This window comes from Bubalus kerabau, chromosome 5 (assembly GCF_029407905.1).
Source record: "Bubalus kerabau isolate K-KA32 ecotype Philippines breed swamp buffalo chromosome 5, PCC_UOA_SB_1v2, whole genome shotgun sequence".
Lineage (NCBI taxonomy): Eukaryota > Metazoa > Chordata > Mammalia > Artiodactyla > Bovidae > Bubalus > Bubalus kerabau.
In genome coordinates, this window is record NC_073628.1 from 22,953,633 (window position 1) to 22,977,126 (window position 23,494).

The 23,494-nt window shown below is 41.8% G+C and overlaps 1 protein-coding gene across 3 annotated transcripts in view; it reads left to right on the forward strand.

Moving 5' to 3' along the window:
* The window catches only part of FEZ1 (fasciculation and elongation protein zeta 1), a 42,494-nt gene that overhangs the window by 12,155 nt on the left and 6,845 nt on the right, over window positions 1–23,494 (forward strand). For all 3 annotated transcript variants that reach the window (XM_055581243.1, XM_055581246.1, XM_055581245.1), the window contains exons 3-8: window positions 2,139–2,238; window positions 13,568–13,654; window positions 15,556–15,724; window positions 18,849–19,120; window positions 20,090–20,170; window positions 22,691–22,766. In XM_055581243.1, the coding sequence (XP_055437218.1) occupies window positions 2,139–2,238; window positions 13,568–13,654; window positions 15,556–15,724; window positions 18,849–19,120; window positions 20,090–20,170; window positions 22,691–22,766 (785 nt within the window). The remainder of the gene's footprint in view (window positions 1–2,138; window positions 2,239–13,567; window positions 13,655–15,555; window positions 15,725–18,848; window positions 19,121–20,089; window positions 20,171–22,690; window positions 22,767–23,494) is intronic.

Genomic DNA, 23,494 nt, shown 5'->3' on the forward strand with positions numbered 1-23,494 from the left:
GGAGGGTTTGTCCGTTGATCTTCCTGGTGGGTGTGGTGCTGGGATGTTTGTCTTGGAGGCAGCAAATCATGTTTGCTCCTTGGCGTTAGAGTGCTAACAAGACTTGGATTTAGAATTAGGCTGGATTAATGACGCTCTAATAGTGCTTGATGGAGGCTAGACTGTCACCCATGTTTAAGATGTAGACGCTCAGTCCTGCTGAATGAATGTCTAATGAACACTTGATGAGCTCTGTGGAAGTGCTTCCTTATAATTGTAGGGGAAAAAATGAATCGGTGGAGAGCCAAAGCAGTGCCATTAAGTTGTGTTTTCTTGATTGCTTTTGTTTCATCACCAAATTGTATGCATTGTACACTAGGAAAATCTCCCTGTTTATATACTTGTATATTATACATATTTTATATATGTTAAGAACACTCCCCTCCCTCATTTTATGTATCTGATTTCAAGTGTCTGTGCTCTGACATATATATGTGTGTGTGTGTGTGTGTGTGTATACACACACATATCTACTTGTATATATATCTATATACTTGCTATATATATATGTACACTTATCTTTTCAGCATCTTAAACCATACTTTGTCATGTTTTGGATTTGATCCATTTGTGTACATATTTGCTTGTTTTTAAATGGCTATTTCCTTATATTAGTATAGCTAAATAAAATATCCCTTCTTGTACTTGTTTCACAGGTATCAGTCCTGTTTGATGTGCACAGGCATCTGAAGGAGATTGCATCGAGCCCTCATTATTTCATTACTTCATATTCACTCAAGTGCTGCTGACTTCCATGGAGGGCATTGTTTTAGGAGCTTGGTTTACTGATTTACATGAACTCTTGCTGTTAACTGATTTATTTATTTTCCTGTGTGTGAAAGTTTGTGACTTCAGGATTTTCTCCAATCCCCTTCCCACTTTTTTCCCCAATCCCCTTCCCACTTTTTTCCCCAAGAAAACCTTTCTGAAATAGTGAGTTAAACAAAAAGAATTGTAGAATATCCTTTTTTATAATGTACCTATCAGAAAAATTTTTTTAAAATATAATAAAGGGGACCCCATCTCCCCCCACTAAAAACTAATTGTGTAGGCACTGGTGTGTTTCATATTTCTTTCATATATTTTCCTTAGAGTCTCTGTGATGGAGACAGGGCAGCTTAAACTCTGCATTCCTAGAAACAGGGCTGTGCCACCCTGGGGTCCCCGGAACATTTTGGGTAATAAGAAACTTAATAACATTGGCATCATCCCTTTACCTCCATTAGGTGTCAAGGAGTTAATTCCTGACTGTTTGGATTGTAGGCATCTGAAACTGAAATACAGTTAACCCTTGAACAACAGGGGGGAATAGGGCTGCTCACCCCTTACGAAGTGCATTTTTCTGCTATTTCTGCCTCAAAAACAAAGGAATTGATAAATGACACGGGCAGGAAGCTGAAACAGTTTGAAGAGAATCAGGGCTCAAACCCTAGTTCTTTTGATTCCACATATTGTGATCTCTAAACTAACACAAACTTTCCCCTGTACTTTTTAGTTAATATAAAGATTTGTGAAATGAAAATATTGGTACTACAATATTCCTTGGAAAAATATCCACATGTAAGTGGATGCTCACAGTTTAAACTCGTGTTGTTCAAGGGTCAGCTGTATCAATAAACCAGACGATGACCTTGTGCTTAATGAGATTCAGCCAGAAAATCTGCCCAGATCAGTCTGTCTCTCTCTTCCTTCCTCTTCCTCTCATTCTTCTCTACCCATAAGAAAGGAAACATGGACATTTCTTAGATTCATGGGACAGGAGCCATTTGGTTGAGGGGCAGATTTAGTTCTGGAGTAGTTTCTTTATGTCCATGGTGTTTTAATTGTAGACGCTACCATTGGTATCTCAATGATGAGAAATTCCTCCTTTTTTTTTTTGGCCCTGAAGTTCCTGGCTAGGGTCCATTCCCTTGGCTCCTTCTCTCCTGGTAGTGCCTGAAATTCAGTTTTTAAGCTGCTTCACTCCTACATGCTGGAAGGCAGATGATCTCAGCCTGGCACGCACAGAAGCCTCTCTCCTCCCCCGGCCTAGCTCTTCCTTCCTCCAGGCGGGGCCAGGCCACAGATGTGCGCTAATGAGAGCTTCTCTTTGTTTCCAGGGTTTGGGATGCTCTGACAGACAATTACATCCCTTCACTCTCAGAAGACTGGAGGGACCCAAACATGGAGGCTCTAAACGGCAACAACCCTGACACCGAGGTACCTCTGGGGCCCCTAACTTAACAGGGCTTGAGGAGCTGTGGATTCCAGTTTAAAAAAAAATTTAAAAAGCACCCAGTAACTCAGCAGTCTTCCCCATTATGTAACAAAGCTCAACATCATTGCTGGGAAGGCAGGGATTGTGGAGGAAGTGAAAAGTAAGATGAAGAAGGACATCCAGGGTATATGAGGTGAATGGAATGATTGTAAAGTAGTGTAAATGCAGGTCACTTCTGTTGCTCATCTCTGTCCTCAATGTGCAGAATTAGGTGATCTGAAGTAAGACAGGAGGGTAAGTATCACAGGCTTCTTTTGTGTTCAAACAATGATGGTTAAAAAAAAAAATCAGGGTTTACCATCTAAAATGAACAGTTCAGTCCCATCAAAAAACAGTATTGACAACATGCATGGCTGAATTCCTTTGCTGTCCACCTGAAGCTATCAAAACATTATTAATCAGCTATATTTCTATATAAAATAAAAAGTTAAAAAAAGCAGTATTGACAGGCTTGTGACAAGCTCAGGGCCTGGCTAATGGCCACAGTTGGGGCCCAGATAATAAAGAGGTCATCATGCAATAGAAAGCAATTCTTTTTTTTTTTTTCCATATAATTTTTGTTGGCATATAATCGCTTTACCATGTTGTGTTAGTTTCTGCTGTACAGCAGAATGAATCAACTATATGTATATATATCCCTTCCCTCTTGGGCCTCCCTCCCACCCTCTAGGAGGAATTCTTTATGAAACTCAACCAACCAGGCATGCATATGACTGGACCTGAGTCATAGTCTGTGGTTACCGACACCAAAGAAGAAGGTAGCCTACTGGCTTCTGAAAAAAGCAGAAAAGGGAATACTTGTTTTGAGTTGATTTGCATAGGTTACAGGAGCTCCAAAATGCCCCTCCTAGCTGAATATAAGTGTAGAAAAGTATTACTAAATCATATAATGGCTCTGTCCTTGCTCAAAGCCTTGTTCTATTCTACTTCGTTTTAGCTGCAAAGCAGATCTGACAATTCCCTATCAAGAGGTGCTGCCACGATTCTGTGGGCTCAGCAAATGAGGGAGGGAGGGGGATCTGATCTTTCTAGGTGCTCCAGGGTTGAGTCCAGGGAAGGGCAAGAACCAGATTTCCCTTACCAGGCGATATTTCTGTAGACCATTGCCCAAAATAGCAAAGCAGAGAGATCAGCAATCAGTTGATTTGTTGAAAGGTGGCTCTATATAGCCTTTCTAACTCTTCTAATGATTAGCTATTCAAAATACTCAGAACCTTGAGGCTTCATTTACCGGGCAAAATAGACTTTGAATCTCAGAGATTTGCTACAATCCTACTTAGCATGGATATAGGATATCTCAGGTCCTGTTTTGAACTCCTGAGTGCTTTTTTTCCTCTTGCAGTGTTTCTATGGACAGTGTTGAGTCCTTACCCAAAATGCAAAGGAGAAGATAAGCAGTAATAGAGTAAACCTCATCACTGAAATGAAATCAGGCCTGTCGTGGTGCAAAAGGCAGATTTTGCTTTATTATCTCCTTTGTCACCTTTCTGACTCATTTTGTGGATTTAGCCAAAAAAATATATAAGATAACCTCCCCTTCGAAAGGACTCTAATTTATCCTCACTTGCAGATTTCCCTCAAGAGGGTTAATATTTCAGGGGAAACTGAGTGACCCTGGGAAAGATGATCTGATCTCCTCATAGAATTTTCTCTATCTAACCCACGGAAAAGGATGGGGTAGCAATAATGGATGGATTAAGGCTGTTTTATTTCAGCCTCCTTTATTATCTGTGTTCGTTACAGCAGAAGCCCTTTTCACTGACCTCAGTTTAAATCACTTGCTATGTTACCCATGCTCTGTATTCCTTCTGTAAAACATGGTGACCAAACACCCTTGGCATGCAGTGTCCCCACGGCTGGTCGGCCTCTCTCTCTGCCAAGTCCTCTTCTCTCTACTTCTGCTTAGTTCATTGCCAAGGATCAGTTATATTTGCTTTCAAACCTGTTCATGCTTGTCCTTGCAACTATAACCAATTTAATGAAATAGAAGCTGTAGGGTTATGACTGCAAAGACAGTCATTTTTGCTTTTACAAAATTAAAGTAACACATGTACATAATTTTAAAAGTCAAATCATGCTTTTAAAATAATAGGAGACAACAAAAAATACATACAGCAGCCCCTGACTTACCTTTCCCTGTTCCACAGAGGCAGCCACATCTGCTGTTTTTAGTTATTTTTTGGTCAGGCATCTACAGTTTCCTAAATAACACTTTTATATTGCTATTTCTTTGATTATTTAAAAAAGCAATTTTGTTTGTTATCTATTATGGAAGAGAAGATTTAATTCTTTTGCATCACCTCAAATACTCCCATTTGGCCTTCCCTCTTGTCACTAATTTATTGTTAAATCAATCTTATGTATAGATACTGGGCTTTCTGGTGGTTCAAAGGGTAAAGAATCTGTGTCCAGTGCGAAAGTACTGGGCTTGATCCCTGGGTCAGGAAGATCCCCTGAAAAAGGGCATGGCTACCCACTCCAGTATTCTTGCCTGGAGAATCCCATGGACAGAGGAACCTGGTGGGCTACAGTCCATGGGGTCAGAAAGAGTCAGACAGGACTGAGTGAGACAGGGGAGGAGGATATATAAATACGAGTATAACTGAGTAAATACTCTTGGTTGCTGAATCATGGAGTTTTTAAAAAAAAATACTTCCTCTCTTAACTCGGAGTGAAAAATTGCCTTGGTTTTCACTTGCTTAGTTTCCTGTACATCTATCATTAGTTCAACTCCAAATTCTGAGTGAACTCTAAATCTCATATATATATTTTTAAAATCAGATAGTCTTTTAATTTTTAAAATTAATTTAAAAAAATCAAAATTAGTACCCTCTATCTTTCTTCTCTAAACGAATATAGTTGTATTCTAGATCTAGTGCACAGCTCTTGTCTTGGGAATTCTTCTTGCCTCTCTCTCCTGTCCTGACTGCCATATTTTTATCTTTCTGGGTGTATTCTCTTGTTCTAGTGAAAATAAATTCAGTGTATTCTTAAGAAAGGGTGGAAGGAATGTATTTGTTAGAATAGATGAGCGTGTTTTTATTTTCCTGTCATACATGTGACTGAGAATTTGACTTGATAGAGTTATTTTAGGTTGCAAAGGAATATTTACTTAGAATTGCATAGTACCATTCTCTTATCTTTCAGCTTTCAGTTCCTATTGAGAAACCCCAAATCCATTCTGATTCTTTGTCTTTTATATGTGACTCTCTTTTGGTTCTCTTTAGAAGCTTTGAGGATATTCTCTTTTTCCTTTCTCGTTTCTTTTACAGTAATGTGCCTTAGAGTGAGCTGTATGTTTTTCATCCATCCTGCTTTATACTCCGTGGGCCCTTTCAACCTGGAAGCTCATGACTTTAGATTGTGGGATGTTTTCTTGTTATTTCTCTGAAGACAAACTGTTTCTGTTTTCTGCCTCTATTGAGATGATTATATGGTTTTCTCCTTTATTATGTCAATGTGATGAATTACATGAATTGATTTTCAAATGTTAAATCAACCTTGCGCTCTTGAGATTAAACTCACAGCTTTACTGAAGAATAATTGGCATGCAGTGAACGGCACATGTTGAACTATGCGGTTTGCTAGGTTTTGACTTATGTTTATGTCTGTGAGACCATCACCACAAGATATTAAGCAAGATAGGAAGCATGTCTACATGTCCATCACTCTTCCTTCCACCCCCTATCTTCAGGCGACCTGATTCTGTCACTGTAGATCAGTTTGCATTTTTTAGAATTTTGTATAAATAGAATCGTGAAGCATGCACTCTTTTTGTCTTTTTTTTTTAATTCAGTATAATTATCTAGATATTCATTCATTTTATTGCATGTATCTACATTCATTCCTTTCTATTGCTGAGTAGTATTCCATTATATGGATATACCATAATTTTCCTATTCATTCACCTGTTAATGGACATTTGGGTTGTTTCCAGCCTTTGAATATTGCAAATAAAGCTATTATGAACATTCTGGTGTAAGTCTTTTTGTGAAAATATGTCTCTGTTTTTCTTGGATAAAATCCTATGAGTGAATTGGTTGGGTCATATTGTAAGTTTATGTTTCACTTTTTAAGGAACTGTCAAACTGTGTTCCAGTTTAGAACTCAAATTACCCCACCAACCCTTGGCATGCACAACCTTTTTGATTTTAGTCATTTGAGTGGGTATAAAGCAGCATCTTATTTTGATTTTAATTTGCATTTCCCTGATAATATATGATGTTGAGCATCTTTTCATGTGTATCCTCTTTGGTGAAGTGCCTGTTTAAATCTTTTGCCCGTGTTCTTAGTGGGCTGTTTGTGTTATTATGGAGATGTTCGAGTTCCTCATGTTAAAAGATAAAATGAAGCATATTAAATTTTTGACAGTTTATTTGAGCAAAAATCTGTTGAAATCTGACAGTGCCAAACCTAAAGTGGTTAAGAGTGCTCCGCCCACAGAAGTTAGAGGAAGGACTTTTACAGAGAAGAGGTGGAAGCAAAGGAAGAAAATAAGTTGATTGGCTCTAGTTTGAGTGGTTGTATTATTTGGGAAAATCTGATTGGCTGTTTGTGAGTGGTTGTCCTTTGGTTTGATTCTTAGCTTTGAGGCATTGGAGGTTTTGGTTTTGCTTTGCTTAGGAACCTCCTGAAGCACTGAAGTCACCTTAGCCTAATGGTCTCTTTGTTTAATTAATTTAACACGTACATTCTAGATATAGATCCTTTGTTTGTTGTATGTTTTGTGAATATTTTTTTCTTGTCTAAGAAAGTTAAAACTTTTTTAACATTATCTTTTGAAGAGAAAATGTTCTTTTTAATGAGACAAAATCCAATTTATTCAGTTTTAAAAAACAGCTTGTGCTTCTCATGTAGCATTTAAGAAATTGCCAAGCCCAACATCACTAAGATTTTTTCTTATCTCCTAGAAGTTGTGTAGTTTTAGCTTTTATATGATTTATGATCCGTTTCAAGTTAGTTTCTGTATATGGTGTTAGGCTAGATCAGGGTTCATTTTTTGTGCATGGGTATGGCTATCTAGTTGTTTCAATACAATTCATTGGAAATATTATCTTTTTCATATTTAATTGTCTTGGCATCTTTGTTGAAAATCAGTTGACCTAAATGTGCAGACCTATTTCTGAATTCTCGATCATGCATCTATCTGAATGCCAATACTCTACTGTCTTTGTTACGTAGCTTTATGGTAACGTCTTGATAGAAAGCACATGTCTTTCCACTTTGTTCTGTTTCTTCAAAGTTGCTTTGGCTATTTTAGGTCCTTTGCATTTCCATATAAATTTTGGAGTCACCTGATAAATTTGTACAAACTTGCCAGAAGTTCAGCTGTGATCGTGTTAAATCTATGGAACAATTTATGTGTATAGATCAATTTTTTATGTTAATGTGATGAATTACTGCCCTGGGTCTCCATTGCTGCATGCGTGGGCTTTCTCTAGCTGTGAAGAGCAGGGGCTACCCTTTATTGTGATGTGCAGGCTTTAGTGTGGTGGCTTCTCTTGTTGTAAAGCACAGGCTGTAGGTGCTCAGGCTCAGGAGTTGCAGTGTGTGCACGTAGTTGCTCCGTGGTGTGTGGGATTCTCCTGGACCAGGGATCAAACCCATGTCGCCTGCACTGGCAGGCAGACCTTATCCACTGTGCCACCAGAGAAGTCCCTTGTTAACATTTTATTAAGGACTTTTGCATCTATGTTCATAGGACTCTTTTAGTTTTCTTCTCCTGTAATGTCATAAAATGAGTTAGAAATTTTTCTTCTATTTTCTGAAAAAGTTTCTGTTATGCTGGTATTATTTCTTCCTTAAATGTTTGATTGACTACACCAGTGAAACCATCCTTCTCTGTGAAAGTTTTTGATTACCGATTTAATTTCTTTAATAGGTATAAGGCTATTTAGATTTTCCATTTCATGCTGATTTTCTTTAATTTTGGTAAATTGTGTTTTTCAAGGAATTTATTCATTTAATCTAAGTCATTGAATGTACTGACCACAAAGTTGTTTCTGATATTCTCTTATTCTTTCAATGTTAATAAGAGCTAGAGTGATGTTCCCCTTTTTTATTACAGATATTGTTGATTTGTGTTTTCTCTCTCCTTCTGTCCCTTCCCCTCACCCCCACTGCATCAGTTTATTTATGGGTTTATCACTTTTATTAATTTTTCCAGGGAACCACTTCTGTTTTTTTTTTCCTTTGTTGTTTTTTCATTTTCTGGTTTGTTTATTTCTTCCCTTACCTTTATTGTACCCTTCTTTGTACTTAAACTAGGGTTTTACTTCACCGTTCATTTCTTTAAGCTTCTAAGATGGGAGCTTGTGGCTTCCTTGGTGGCTCAGCAGTAAAGGATCTGCCTGCCAATGCAAGAGACTCGGGTTTGATTTCTAAGTCAGGAAAATACCTTGAGAAGGAAATGGCCACCCACTCCAGTATTCTTGCCTGGGAAATTCCGTGAGCAGAGGAGCCTGGCAGACTACAGTCCATGGGGTCACAAAGAGTCAGACACGACTTACTGACTAAAAGCAGCAACAAAGGTGGGAGCTTAGATCCTATTTCAAACTTAGAAAAAATGATGTTGTTCCATTTGGGCTACAAAGTACCACAAACTGGATGGCTTATGAACAATAGAAATTTACTTCTCACTCTTAGGGAGGCTGGATATCCACAATCAGGGTGCCAGAACGGTTGGTTCTGTTAAAGGGCCTCTTCCAGCTTGAAGACTGCCAACTTCTGGCTGTGTCCTCACAGGACACATTGTGCAAGGAGCTCTGGGAGCCTCTTTGATAGGAATACAGACCCATTCAGGAGGGTCCCACCCTCCTCAGCACCTCCCCAAGGCCCTCCTTCCTAATGCCGTCACACTGGGGGCTAGGATTTCAATGTACGTGTTGGGAGGACACAAACATTCAGACCATAGTCATAACACAGCATCTTAAAACAGGAAAGTTTTAAGCATTGCCTCAACTGAATCCACAATTTTAATACGGTATGTTTTCATTATCATTCAGTTCAGAATATTTTCCATTTTTCTCTTGTGCTTTCTTCTTTGGCCCATGGGTTACTTAGAAAAATGTTTATAGATATCATTTTGTCATGGATTTCTAATTTAGTCAGAGAACAAAATCTGTATAAATAAATCTTTTAAAATATACTGAGACTGATTTATGACCAAGCGTATGTTGTATCTTGGTGAATGTACTGTGCGCCATTGAGAAGAATGCTTATTTTGCAATTGGTTGTGATGTTTGTACAGGTCAACTAGATTAAGGTGGTTTATGGTACTGTTTGGAGAAGGCAATGGCACCCCACTCCAGTACTGTTGCCCGGAAAATCCCATGGATGGAGGAGCCTGGTAGGCTGCAGTCCATGGAGTCGCTAAGAGTCAGACACGACTGAGCGACTTCACTTTACTTATGGTACTGTTGGACTCTCCTATATCCTGATTTTTTTGTCTCTTTGTCTTATCAGTCATCAAGAAAGAAGTGTTAAAATCTCCAATTATTAATATTAAATCACGGATTTGTCTGTTTCTTTAGTTCTGTGAGTTTTTGTTGTACATATTTTGAAGATCTGTTATTAATTACACACACTTTTATTATTGTTATATATTCCTGATTGACCCTTTTATCATTATGATATGTCTTTTGATTTTATTTATTTACCTATTTTCGGCTGTGCTGGGTCTTCGTTGCTGTGCGGGGTTTTCTTTAGCTGCAGAGAGCAGGGGCTCTTCTCTGTATGTGGCGCGTGGTCTTCTCACTGCAGTGGCTTCTCCCGTTGTGGAGCACGGGCTCTAGAGCACAGGATCAATAGTCGTGGCGCATGGACTCAGGTGCTCTGCGGCGTGTGGGGTCCTCCTGGACCAAGGATCAAGCCTTCCTGTGTCTCCTGCATTGGCAGGTAGATGCTTTACTCCTGAGCCACTAGGGAAGCCCTGAAATATCCTTCATCTCTGGTAATACTCCTTGTTTTGAAATCTACTTTGTCTGATATGAATTTAACCACAAAAGCTTTCTGTTGCTGTTAGGTAAACATTTTTCAATCCTTTTACTTTTCACCTATCTGTGTCTTTAAAAATATATCTTTTATAGATTATATGTAGTTGGCTCTTTTATATTTAGTCTGACCATGATGATCTATGCTTTTTTTTTAATTGTGTTTAGTTCATTTGCATAGTGTTTAATTCATTAACTTTTAATGTTAATAGTTTGTGTTTAGGCATACCATCTTGCATTTCTATTTGTTCCACCTGGGTTTTTCTTTTATTGTTGGTATTCTTCTGTTTCACCTTCTCTGCCTTCTTTTGGGTTAATCAAATACTTTCTGGTCTTCCATTTTATTTCTGCCATTGGATTTTTAGTTATACCTCACTCTTTTATTAATTTAAAAATATTTTAAAATTATGAAAATATGATAACATTTTCATATTATCATATCATATCATATGAAAGTATAATATGAAAGTTTACAGGAAAATTGAAAAATACAGAGCAAAGTTACATATAGTCCCACTATATCTTAAATTATTTTTTTAAGCAAATAAATTAAGATTTTTAATTGGAATTTCAATATCAAACTCTCAAAAATTAATAGAATGAATATAAGAGAAATAGAAGAATACAGTAGACTTGAAAAGCACTGTGAACCAATTCAACATAAGTAAGATTTATTCAATTTTCACATAATAAGGATACAAATTCTATTCAAGTTCCCATACAGTGTAAACTAGGAGACACTGGAACATATCCAGGGACATAAAACAAGCTGCAAAAATTTCATGGGATCTGAGGATGTATGAGTTAGATATAGCTCCCATGTTACCAGGAACTCAGAGTAGCATTCACACATGTCTGATTTTTTGTGACCCTGTGGACTGTAGCCCGCTAGGCCCTGTCCATGGGATTATCCAGGCAAGAATACTAGAGTGGGTTGCTATTCTCTCCTCCAGAAGATCTTCCCAACCCAGGGATCAAACCTGGGTTTCCTGCATTGCAGATGGATTCTTTTACTATCTGAGTCATCAAGGAAGCCCTCACAAGCTTACAGTTCATTTCAAATCATTTTTGCCCATGCCTGACAAATCAGACTAGTACACTGTACATCAGAGAGAAAAGAGAAGGCTCTAATTAGGAGTCATCCATGCTGCTGCCCAGCTTCCATGCTTCCATAATGTCTGAATGGCAAGAAGGGTCAATGCCTAAAAACTCTCTCCCTGCCTTCACCAGGAGCCCAGGGGGAGGACCTTGGGCAGGGGGCTGGGATAGTTGAAAGATGCAGTATTAATAGTCAGTGAGGTAAACTTGCTAAAATTGGCCATATCTCAGAAAATGTAAATATTCCATTTAAAAAATAGACTTACTAGAACAAAATTCTGCTTAGAGACTAACACTGGCTGTCAGATGCTTATATATTATTATAAAAAATAATCCAAACAAGAAAATAAAACTTTCTGAACAGGAGCCTAACTCCTACCACAGGACTTCCTAGTCCTAAAGAAAGTTCTACCATGAGAGAGTAGTTGTGAAGAAGCCGTGGCTACAGGAGTTTCCTTCTGCACAGCTGGGAGCTGTGGGAAGCAGGCATGTACCACAGGTGGTGGGCTTGGCAGAGAGAGGAGCATATGGGTTCGACAGCAGAAATAGATGTCACCATCTGGCACAAAAGCCCCTCAAATAATCTCATTACCTCACTGTCCTACCCCTTACCCAGGTTGAGAGCAGATGGCCTTTGAGATGTATTTAAGTTTTTTGTTTTTGTTTTTTTATGACATAGTCCTGGTTTTAAGCAAAAGTAGATAGAAGGTCATATGTTGTTGGGGGTGCCTGCCAACGTAGAGTTTAAGGAAACAGGGAGATGTTTCTGAGGATGGATTCCCTCTGACATGACTGCTTGGACTGGAACCGGGGTGTTTCCTGGGGGTGCTAATTAGAACAGGAAATGTGTAATCCCCAGTAGTCAGACAGACCAGCATGCCAGCTGTTGGTGTACAAGTGAAATTGATTCCTGGATGAGAGGTGTCTGCAGAAAGGTTTCCTGGAGGCACTTCTTGCCAGGCTGGAGATGACTTTCAAATGAGACTCCTGGACACAGACAGCTTGTTAGTTTGTTAATGGCTAGTTGTTCAGTCACTCAGTCAGGTCCTACTCTTTGCGACTCCACGGACTGCAGCAGTCCAGGCTTCCCTGTCCTTCACTGTTTCCTGGAGTTTGCTCAAACTAATGTCTGTCGAGCTGGTGATGCCGTCCAATCATCTCATCCTCTGTCTCCCCCCTTCTCCTCCTGCCTGCAATCTTTCCCAGCTTTGTGCTTATTTGTGCAGGATTTGACCAGCAGTACCAGGCCTCTTGGGACACGGGTAGTCAAGTCAAACATGTTGTGAATACCTTGCCGGGCTTCAACATCTAGAACCTCGATGGTTGTCGACTTTCAGTCTTGCTTGGGATGGAATTTGGAGACAGTGCAAATATTTCAGTATTTGCTGTTGCCGTTGGAGTTTGTTCTTTGGTTTGTGTGGTCAGGTTGTTCCATGGCATGTCCTGTGGAGCTCTGACACACCCTTCATCCTTCATCAGCTATGACACCATGCCTAGATTCCAACACGATGACTTTTTGTCACATTTTAAAAGCATGACTATTTGGGCTGGAACAACTCACCCTTTATAATATCTGCATGTTAAGTGGCTTCAGTTGTATCTGACTCTGTGTGACGCTGTGGACTGTAGCCCACCAGGCTCCTCTGTCCATGGGATTCTCCAGGCAAGAATACTGGAGTGGATTGCCCTGCCCTCCTCTAGGGACTCTTCCCGTCCCAGGGATCAAATCCGTGTCTCATTGGCAGGCAGGTTCTTTACCACTAAAGCGCCATCTAAAGTAAAATCTGAAAACAGAGTCCCAGTTGAAACTCCTTATATAAACAGATGTGCCTTTGCTGAAGGAGTTGATTGCCATTATTATTCACCTTGAGAAGATTCCTTGTTGACCTGAAGGTGACCTGTCTATGGGTTAAACAACTATGCTTCTCCCCTTGGGTGAGAATGGTGCTGGCTACACACACCTCACTGTCTTTTTCTGACCATGTTGGACCCAGTGATGTATGCTGTATGGACGGAGTATTCTTGGAATTTAATGAAACTCTGCACACCTCTCAGATTCTCTCTTTACACAGTGGGTAGCCAGGGTGCTCTCTGTCAGTGCCATCGGTTCTAGAGACTGGAGAGAATCCTAGTTCTGCTGATGGTCAATCAGAATTCCATCCCCCCTCTTTACCCCTTTCAGATCCATGAGAAAGAAGAGGAAGAGTTCAATGAGAAGAGCGAACACGATTCTGGAATCAATGAGGAGCCTCTACTCACAGCAGATCAGGTATGAATATGTCTTGGTTCTTGGGACTTTTGGTTATTTTGATAGAGAAAAAGTTTGAGTACACACTTGCCACATCCCTTTAAGGTGACAGAAAAATGTATGGTCTTGTGGTGGCTATGTCATGACTGAGAGTGTGTTTGATAAGGGATTGCATGTCTCTTTAAGACTCAGTTTACCCACCTGCAATAAATGGGAATGTAACTCCTGACATGTGTGTCGGGTGGGGTCCGTGTTTGGTAACAGCCAGAGAGGGGCCCAGCATTTACTGCCTCCATTTCCTGCTAAGCCTTTTTATTGCAACTCATTGTACTTGGTGTCAAGATACTTAAACAAGGGTCCCAAATCCTTATTCTCACGAGAATAGAAATGACAGATGAGGCTTTCAAGTGATGGATATTTTCTCATATTTCATAAAACATTGCAAATGTTGAACCTTCCTAAAAGAGTCTCAGAAACACTCGTTTGGTAAAAAAAAAAAAAAAAGATATAATGTTTCACGTTTTATTGACTTACTTACATTTTGGTTTTAATAATTTGTTACTTAGGGAGAATACTCCTGGGTCTCTGGATTCCTCATTCAACCTTTCAGTCAACAACTATTTATGGGCACTTGCTTTGAGCAGGCACCTTTCAAGCATTTTCACAGAGCAATTCTAAAAAAGCTCTACCAGGAGCCTTTGGTGCCAGAAAGTGCTTTTCAGTAAAAGGAACTCTTTCATATCTGTGGTAAAGGGTGGGATATAAACAGATAAGGATCAAGAGATTAAAGGGAACTGGATTGAAAAGAAGAGGTACTAGCATTTATTCTTGTGAATTTCGGGAGGAAATGCAGTTCAGTGATCCAAATTCAATGATAACAACTTCGAGGGAAAGAGGAACTCTGCCATAAAATTCCAAAGAGGGGTCATGTCATTTGCTTGTATTCCATGAACGGCTTAAGTATCCCCAACATTTGTGAGTGGAGATGGGGAAGCTTTGGAATAAAATGGAAATTATTCCAAAGGAGGGAACTCTAAGCGCCTTTATCTTTGGTCCAGCCTAACATAAAGGAACCCACTTCAGTGACCAGTGGCCTTGGAGCCGGAGCCCATCACAGCATCGAGAACAAATATACAGATGCTCTGTTCTGACCAGACTCATAAATGGCTCCTTCCAAAGAAGCAGCCTTTGCTCATTCCCTTTTCTTCACATGTGAACAATTAGTGTCCAAAGTCTTGTGCATTGTTCAATAGTTCACACTTTTCCCTTTTGGCAGTTATCTAATTTTACTCTCATCTTCTAGAACCAGTCCCCTACAATAGTCTAGATTATAGCTGAGTTTCTTACCTATTTTCTGCTGTCCAGACCCTACTTATTCTATTATTATTTGTCTTGATTTGTACTTGTTGGCCAGCTTTAGTTCTTGTCCTGTTGAATTCTGGAGGCAGAGCTCTTTTCCTCTATGTGAAAAGCAGTGCATGAGTTTGAGCTGTCCTAGGAACACGGCCATTTCCGGTCATAAGCATCATCACAATGAATGGACTGGATTTTGTGTTTGAGCTGGGTGGATGAAATATTCTCCCACTCAGGAAGAAAGTGCTCAGCAAATTGAAGTAAATGTTCCCTTCCAGGCAGCTCTGCTTTGGTTCCTGAAAGAGCAGTTTATTTCCAATAAAGCACTCATCTAAATGGTGTTCTTGGAAGAGGTTTGACGTTAAAGAGGGCTTTGCATTAAAGGGAGAATGTTTGCAAGCCTTCGGTCAGATCTATTTTTATTATTATTCAATATTTATTAAGTAACAATATTGCTTTAGGAATTTTACAAAGACAGCAAATTAGGCACATCCTTCATTGATCATCCTTCACTCTGAGATATTCCTGCAGCAGAGAAGAGTGAGTGCTCTCTTGTGTACCCTCTTCAGGTGATTGAAGAGATTGAGGAAATGATGCAGAATTCCCCCGACCCTGAAGAGGAAGAGGAGGTCCTGGAAGAGGAGGATGGGGGAGAAACCTCCTCCCAGGCGGACTCGGTCCTCCTGCAGGAGATGCAGGCCTTGACCCAGACCTTCAACAACAACTGGTCCTACGAAGGTGAGGGTCCTGGGGGTGGACTCGCGAAGGATGAACTCAGCTCTGCTGGGTAGGGCGTGAGCTTCACATGCCACTAATAGAGCCTCAGGATCTAGGGAGTTGATGTCACTGTTCTTACTGTATATCAGTAGAGAAGTTCGCATCACAGAGGGTGGGGAGGAGGCAATCAAGCAAAATTAAAATGGTGAAATGAACCAAAGAACAAGTAGAGGAAATCTGAACTCACTATTCCAAATGATGCTTCCCTGGTGGGCTTCCCTGGCAGTCCAGTGGTTAAGACTCTGCACTTCCAACAGAGGGGGTGTGGGTTCAATTCCTGGTTGGGGCACTACGGTCCCACATGATGCACAGAGCACCCCGTGAAAACCCACATGATGCTACCATAAAGTCAATGAAAAAAATCTACAAGCAGTGATGATAATAATAGCTCGTATATTTAGAGAGCTTTGGAGTGCCAAATTCTGTTCTAAAACTTTGTATGCATAATCTCATTTCATGCCTGTAGCAGCCCCATTAGGACTGAGCTAACTGAGTTTCTGGATGAGTAAGTGACTTGTTTGAGGCCATTGTTGGGGAAATATGATTTAAAAATAATATCTCCTCCCCACCTGAGAAACCTTTTCACAGTAAAGGAGAAAGGAAACAATTTTATTATTGAATAAGCAGTAAGCCAGAATATGGTGCGTATCACAGTTCAATCAGTTCAGCTGTGTCCAACTCTTTTCGATATGAACTGCAGTCTGCCAGGCTTTCCTGTCCATCACCAACTCCTGGAACTTGCTCAGACTCATGTCCACTGAGTTGGTGATGCCTTCCAACCATCTCATCCTCTGTCATCCCTTTCTCCTCCCGCATTCAATCTTTCTCAGCATCAGGGTCTTTTCTAGTGAGTCAGTTCTTCGCATCAGGTGGCCAAAGTATTGGAGCTTCAGCTTCAGCATCAGACCTTCCAATGAATATTCAGGACTAATTTCCTCTAGAATTGACTGGTTTGATCTCCTTATCACAGTCATCCACCAAGGGGCTTGCAAAACCAGAAAGAAATCTCACCTTTACCTACAGGCAATTGGACACAATCCATTATATTGAGGAGGTTTTGCAATTTGGAGTCAGGTGACAAGTGAGGCCCCTGTTTTGTTTCTTAGTGATGACTTTTCAAAGCAGTGGCTCCCAGATCCTTGAGGAAACATTCCTGAGTCCTGAGACTGGCAGGAGGTGTATTTAGCCATGAAAATGAATGACACACATTTGAAAAGGACAGAGAAAGAGATTCTGGAAGAAAAGGGAAGGAAGGGAGGGGGGAAAGTCTCTTCCCTTATTTTCAACAGGGAGAATCGAGCCTCTTTCTTTTTTTCCCCATCATGTGGTACGTGGGATCTTAGTTCCCCAACCAGGGATCAAATCACATCCCCAACAATGGAGGCATGAAGTTTTAACTGCTGAACCACCAACGAAGCCCCAAGCCTCTTATTTTTAATGCGTATTTGCCCCTACACCACCTTCAGGTCATAAGGGGTGGAGCCAAAATTTGAAGGCAGGCAGGTTAGCTGCAGAGTCCACACTCTTAATCTGCATATCGTATTAACTCTCTGACACAGGTTTGTAGTAATTATGATCCTGCAAACAAAGAGGCAGATGAAGCATGAAATTAAAAGATGTAACACCAGTGGCAAAAACGGGTATAAGCTTATCAGTCTGTAGGGATAATGGTAACCATGCTGCCGGAAGGGCCACATTCCCTGGGAGTGGATTTGCATGGGGGTAGCAGGACTTAACAAACGACAGAGAGGGAAGGCGGGATGGTTAGGGTATAAAAGTCCAAACTCTGATGAGAATAGTGGCGAAAACAGAGGCGTGACCTGAGGGACCGCGTCCTATAAGTAAGACCGTGGCTCCAGAGAGCGGAAGCAGGGCGATGTTAGCAGAAAGAATCTGTTGGGAGCCATGGGTTTGGCCCCGGCACTGCACTCACAGAGGCTCCAATCAGGCCATTCTCCGCCACACAAAGGTCCCATACACAGAACTGCTCGGTGAAAGACTGGGGAAAACAGCTGAAACGCAGAGTTAAATGGCAAAAACAGAAGGAGGAGGGCAAAAACAGAAGGAGGAGGACAACTCCAAAGAGTGAATTGAAAGAGAAGGTTGAAGTAAGTCAGCAAATACCCCGGGCAGAGCAGGGAACACAAAGAGAGAGGAGAATGGATTCTGATGTAGAAGAAACAAAAGATGCCATTAGAAAGGAATACATTTGAAAAGATGCTCCTGGATCTACTTTAAATGAAGAAGTCTGAGGGGATAAGAATTTAAAATAAAGTGATCTGTGTTCTGTTCTCCCAGGTTCCCTTTTCTTTTCTCTAACAGTAGCAGAAGACTCGGTGCCAACAGGCCAGGCTTCATTTTCCCATGTGTGTTGCCTGTCTTTGCATGTCTCACGTATTTTTGGACACGTATGCCGTGACACAGGACAGTCAGTGTAGAGAGGCCTCAGATGACTCTGCCTGTTTTGCTGTTGGCTCTCTCTTGATCAGGTTTTGGGAATAGACACCACCTCTCTATTGCTCTTCGACACAGATGTTGAAATCTTTATGTCCCCCTCTCCCAATTCTTGACCCATTTCACGTGAGAAATATTATATGTGCTCAGTCGCTCAGTCGTGTCCAATTTTCTACGGCCCCATAGACAGTAGCCCGGCAGACTCCTCTATCCGTGGAATTTTCCAAGCAAGAATACCAGAGTGAGTTGCCATTTTCTACTCCCGGGGATCTTCCTCACCCAAGGGTCAAACCAGCCTCTCTTGTGTCTCCTGCATTGGCAGGTGGATTCTTTACCACTGGCACCATCTAGGAAGCCTGAGGAATATTATAGAGACAGAGGAAAACTAGGGAGACCAATCAAGCGATCAGATGTCACCTGTCCACCTGCATTTTTGTGGACAGAGTCCACAGGTCTCCCCCAAGGTTGGTTTTTCTCTCCCCTTTGTTTTCCCGAGATGATGTTTTCTTTCACAGTCCATAACTGGTCCTCCCCTCTGGCATGCGCCTGAATCGTGCAGGTCCTTCCGGGCCCCGGGAGCTTCTCCCATGGGCTGGAGGCAGTGACCCTGCAGGACGGTCTTCCCCTGCAGGCCTGAGGCACATGTCTGGGTCTGAGCTGATGGAGCTCCTGGACCAAGTAGAGGGAGCCATCCGAGACTTCTCGGAGGAGCTGGTGCAGCAGCTGGCCCGCCGGGACGAGCTGGAGTTCGAGAAGGAAGTGAAGAACTCCTTCATCACGGTGCTCATTGAGGTGCAGAACAAGCAGAAGGAGCAGCGAGAACTGATGAAGAAGAGGAGGAAAGAGAAAGGGCTGAGCCTGCAGAGCAGCCGGATAGACAAGGGAAGCCAGATGCCTCTCAAGGTAAGAGGACAGCCCGGCACGAGGACCAGGGGTGTTCAGCTTCTGGGGTCCCCATTGCGGGTCCCGGGACCAGACCAGCTGTGGCCCCAGACAGACCTGTCCTGAGCCATGACTGGGCAGGAAGCCCTGGCAGACAGTGGGGCCACGAGAGGGAGAAGAGCCCACTCATCTCCTCTGCGCTCCCAGAGGACGCCTGGTCTAATTGAAGGAGACAGGCTGTAACTCTAGAAGAGAAATGAGTACAGCTATGTGCTTTAATAGGCAAGACTCTAGGAAGTGGGGTGACGGTATTTAAGACTGAGTGGAGTTGTGCCCTGGGACTCTGGGTTCAGAGTCCCTGTTACCAGCAATTTATAGTTCTGACTCATCTCTATAGGAGGTCATTGGGGTGTTTCAGGATTGAAAATTATGACACCTTGTTATAGTGACCAGATTCTTCCAACCATTGGTTTTCAATCAGGGAGGCTCAGCAGAATCATCTAAGGAAATTTCTCAAAATACCTATTTCTGAGTTCTCCCCGAGAGCTACTGAATGGGGCCTCGGGCATGTGCATTTTGGAAGAAGCTTCCTGGATGAGGACAAGTGCTTCACATCCATCCTTCCCAATGACTGGGCATTTTGTTTTCTTCCCTGAGACATTTTCATCGTCATCTGTCCAAGTTTCCCTGTGCTGCTTTATTTTTCTATTTACATAACAGGCTGAAATGAGGAAACCCAGGAGTGCCTGGGAGAGGTGGGGGGGGTGGGTTGAGTCTTATCACCCAAGGGACTTACTCAGATAAGAGACTTTGAGATGCTGCTATTTCTTCTTGCAAAGCACAGGCTGAAATTTTGGCCTGTCTCATAGCCCAGGTCTTTACTTTCTAGTTATAAAACCCCGAGGCCCTGATCTGGGATGGTGTAGAAGCTGACAGGTCTGGGTAGCTTAGGGAAGACTTGCCCTTCTGAGTCTCGCTGTCCTCCCCCAGCGCTTCAGCATGGAAGGCATCTCCAACATCCTGCAGAGTGGCATCCGCCAGACTTTCGGCCCCTCGGGAAGTGACAAGCAGGTACGGCCTGTCTCTCTGCTCCCAGTTTCCTTCCCAGGCTCTTGCCACTCGGTCTCCTCAACAAAGTGGGGGATGGGGATACACTAGAATTATCCCAGCATGGGGGAAGATTGAGGGCGTGGGAGGATGTCCTAACAATTTCTTCCATTAGGGTCTTCCATTCGAAGGAGAAGCAGAATGTGTCTTTTTAAAGGCAAATGGTTTTTTGAACTTTTGTATTAGAGGCCATGATGAAAACTCAACACTCCTTGTAGACCTGTGAGTTCAGTTGCTTTCAGAACAAAATGTGTTAAAGGAGAACCTGCTTCATGAAAGATGCTGTCCAAGAGCTTAATTAGCTTTACCACACTGGGCTTCCGTGGTGGCTCAGTGGTAAAGAATCTTCCTGCAATGCAGGAGTCACAAGAGATCAAGAGATGCTGGTTTGATCCCTGTGTTGGGAAGATCCCCTGGAGGAGAACATGGCAACCTACTCCATATTCTTGCTTGGGAAATCCCGTGGACAGAGGAGCCTGGTGGGCTAAAGTCTGTAGGGTTGCACAGAGTCAGACATGACTGAAGCAACTTAGCAAGCACACTGGCCTCCTAGCGGAGCCAGTCCCACCAAGACTTCCTCTTCAGCTGCCTTGCTGACTGTAACCCACACTGCGGGGTCTCCAGTTTGGCTTCACTTAATCAATTACTTCCCTGAGAAATGGTTTGCATTTCTGGCTCTCTGGTGCCTGCCATGTGCTGAGCTCTGTTGCTAGGCCCCCAGGCAGTACATAGATGAGTGAGTCCTGGTCCTGCCCTCATGGAGTGCATAGTCTAACAGAGAAAGTCGGTATGTCCAAAGACACCTTTGAGATCGTGCACAAAACTGTATGTTTTAGACCTGTTTGTGACTGAATCCTAAGTATTCGAATTCTGGAGCTACAGGCTGGGAAGAGATTTTTGTTGTTGTTGTTCAGTCGCTCAGTCGTGTCTGACTCTTTGCGACCCCGTGGTAAGTCTTCCCTGTCCTTCACCATCTCCTGGAGCTCTCCCGGGAAGAGATTTTATGAACATGTAACTTGGTCCCCTGAGTTCACAGAGGTAGAATGAAGGCCCAGAGAGATTAGGCAATTTTCCCCCAGGCCACACTGCTAGTGGCAAGGCCACGGCTAAAACACAAGCCTCGTGCTTTAGAGCTTTTCTCAATCGTGATGTCAGGCTCCCTCAGGACCTTCCAGGTCCCTCTGGCCAGTGCTTTTGGATAGCCCACTGGACAGGAAGATGATTTTGTTGTAGGAGCACCTCATCTCCACCAGAGGGAGCAAAACCAACATCCCAGACCCTGGGCGGGGTTGAGGTTTTCTCACTAGTCATTTTGACAAAAGAGAAAGCGTTCATTCTCTAGTTACACTGCAGAGGAGAAGAAAATATCATACGCCCGTAAAATGTTCTCTGCTTTTAGCCTGGAGGACCAAAAGCTCACCAGTATTCCTAAATAAAAAAAAAGTTTCTAGTGTTAAAAGAAGACTTTGTTAGTTGGAGGGACCCTTTTCCTGGCTAGTATGATCAAGTCTTACTTTTGGTAAGAGGGAATTTTACTTTCTTTTTTATTTTTTTAAATTACGAAAGTATGATAACATATTTACAGGAGACCTGGAAAATACAGAACAAAGTTACATATACTACTACTACTACTAAGTCGCTTCAGTCGTGTCTGACTCTGTGCGACCCCAGAGATGGCAGCCCACCAGGCTCCCCCATTCCTGGGATTCTCCAGGCAAGAACACTGGAATGGGTTGCCATTTCGTTCTCCAGTGCATAAAAGTGAAAAGTGAAAGTGAAGTTGCTGAGTCATGTCTGACTCCCTAGCGACCCCATGGACTGCAGCCTACCAGGCTCCTCTGTCCATGGGATTTTCCAGGCAAGAGTACTGGAGTGGGTTGCCATTGCCTTCTCTGAAGTTACATATAGTTCCACTATATATTATAATTATTTTTTAAGTAGATAAATTAAGATTTTTAGTTGGAGTTTCAATATCAAACTCTCAAAAATTAATAGAATAAATAGAAAAGTAGAAGGATATAGTAGACATGAAAAGCACCATGAACCAAAATATGGGGGTTATTTTCAAATATCTTTTGATATTGATTTCTAACATAATTCCATGATGACAGAACAGACTCGGTTGATTTCAATACCTTTAGACCGTGGCATTTTTGCACTCTTCTTTATGTCCCTAGATATGTTCCAGTGTCTCCTGGTTCATAGTCTATGGGAACTCAGAATTTGTATCCTACTGTTTTGTGAGAATTGTATAAATCTTAATTATGATAAAGTCTTCCTTTAAAAGAGACATTTTCCAAAGATGGGGGGAAATCCTGAAACAATGGTGCGCACACTGTCATGTATGTTGTTGAGAACATCAGATTTGATGGAGTGCGTGTTTTTTAGAGAAAAACCCAGTTCCCGTGCAAGTTGTCGACCCCTATCTTGGCCCCGGGAATGGGGCTTCTGTCTCACGTGCAGCATGTCCCGTTTGTCTCCTAGTACCTGAACACAGTCATCCCTTACGAGAAGAAGGCCTCGCCCCCGTCAGTGGAAGACCTCCAGATGCTGACTAACAGTGAGTTCCTCCCATTCTCAGCCAGATCAACTGCTCATTTCTGTCCCTCTTGCCCTGTAAGTTATACCCTTGGTGTCTCGGGCCTGAGGTTTCCCCAGGGCAATTTCTTTTTTATTTTTGTTACTATTATTATTTTTAATTGGAGGATAATTTGCTTTAAAATGTATTGGTTTCTACCGTGCAACAATGTGAATAACTCATAACTATATATATATGTGTGTATATATATATATCCCCTCCTTCCTGAGTTTCCCTCCCATCCCCACCTTTAACTTTTTATTTTATATTGGAATACAGTTGATTAACAATATTGTGTTAATTTCAAATATACAACAGAGTGATTCAGTTATTCGTATACATGCATCTGTTTTTTCAAATTCTTTTCCCAGTTAGGTTGTTACAGAATATTGAGCAGAGTTCCCTGTGCTATACAATAGGACCTTATTGATTATCTATTTTAAACATAGCAGTACAGTTTCAATGGATCAAAATGTGCTCCACACCATTGCATCATGTCCCCTCCATGGGGCAGAATTAAAGAGCTCTTCAGTGATACTAGGAGCTGCTTTGTCTTTTCCTGGTTCCTGGAAGGGAAGAGACTTGCCAGAAAAAACAAGCAGATGGAGGAGGTTGAGCAGGGGAACTTTCTGTAGTTCATCCACAGGTCTCAAGGCCGTGCGCTCTCCGCCTTGCCTGCAGTTTGAGGTTGCCTTGTGTTCCCAAAGCAG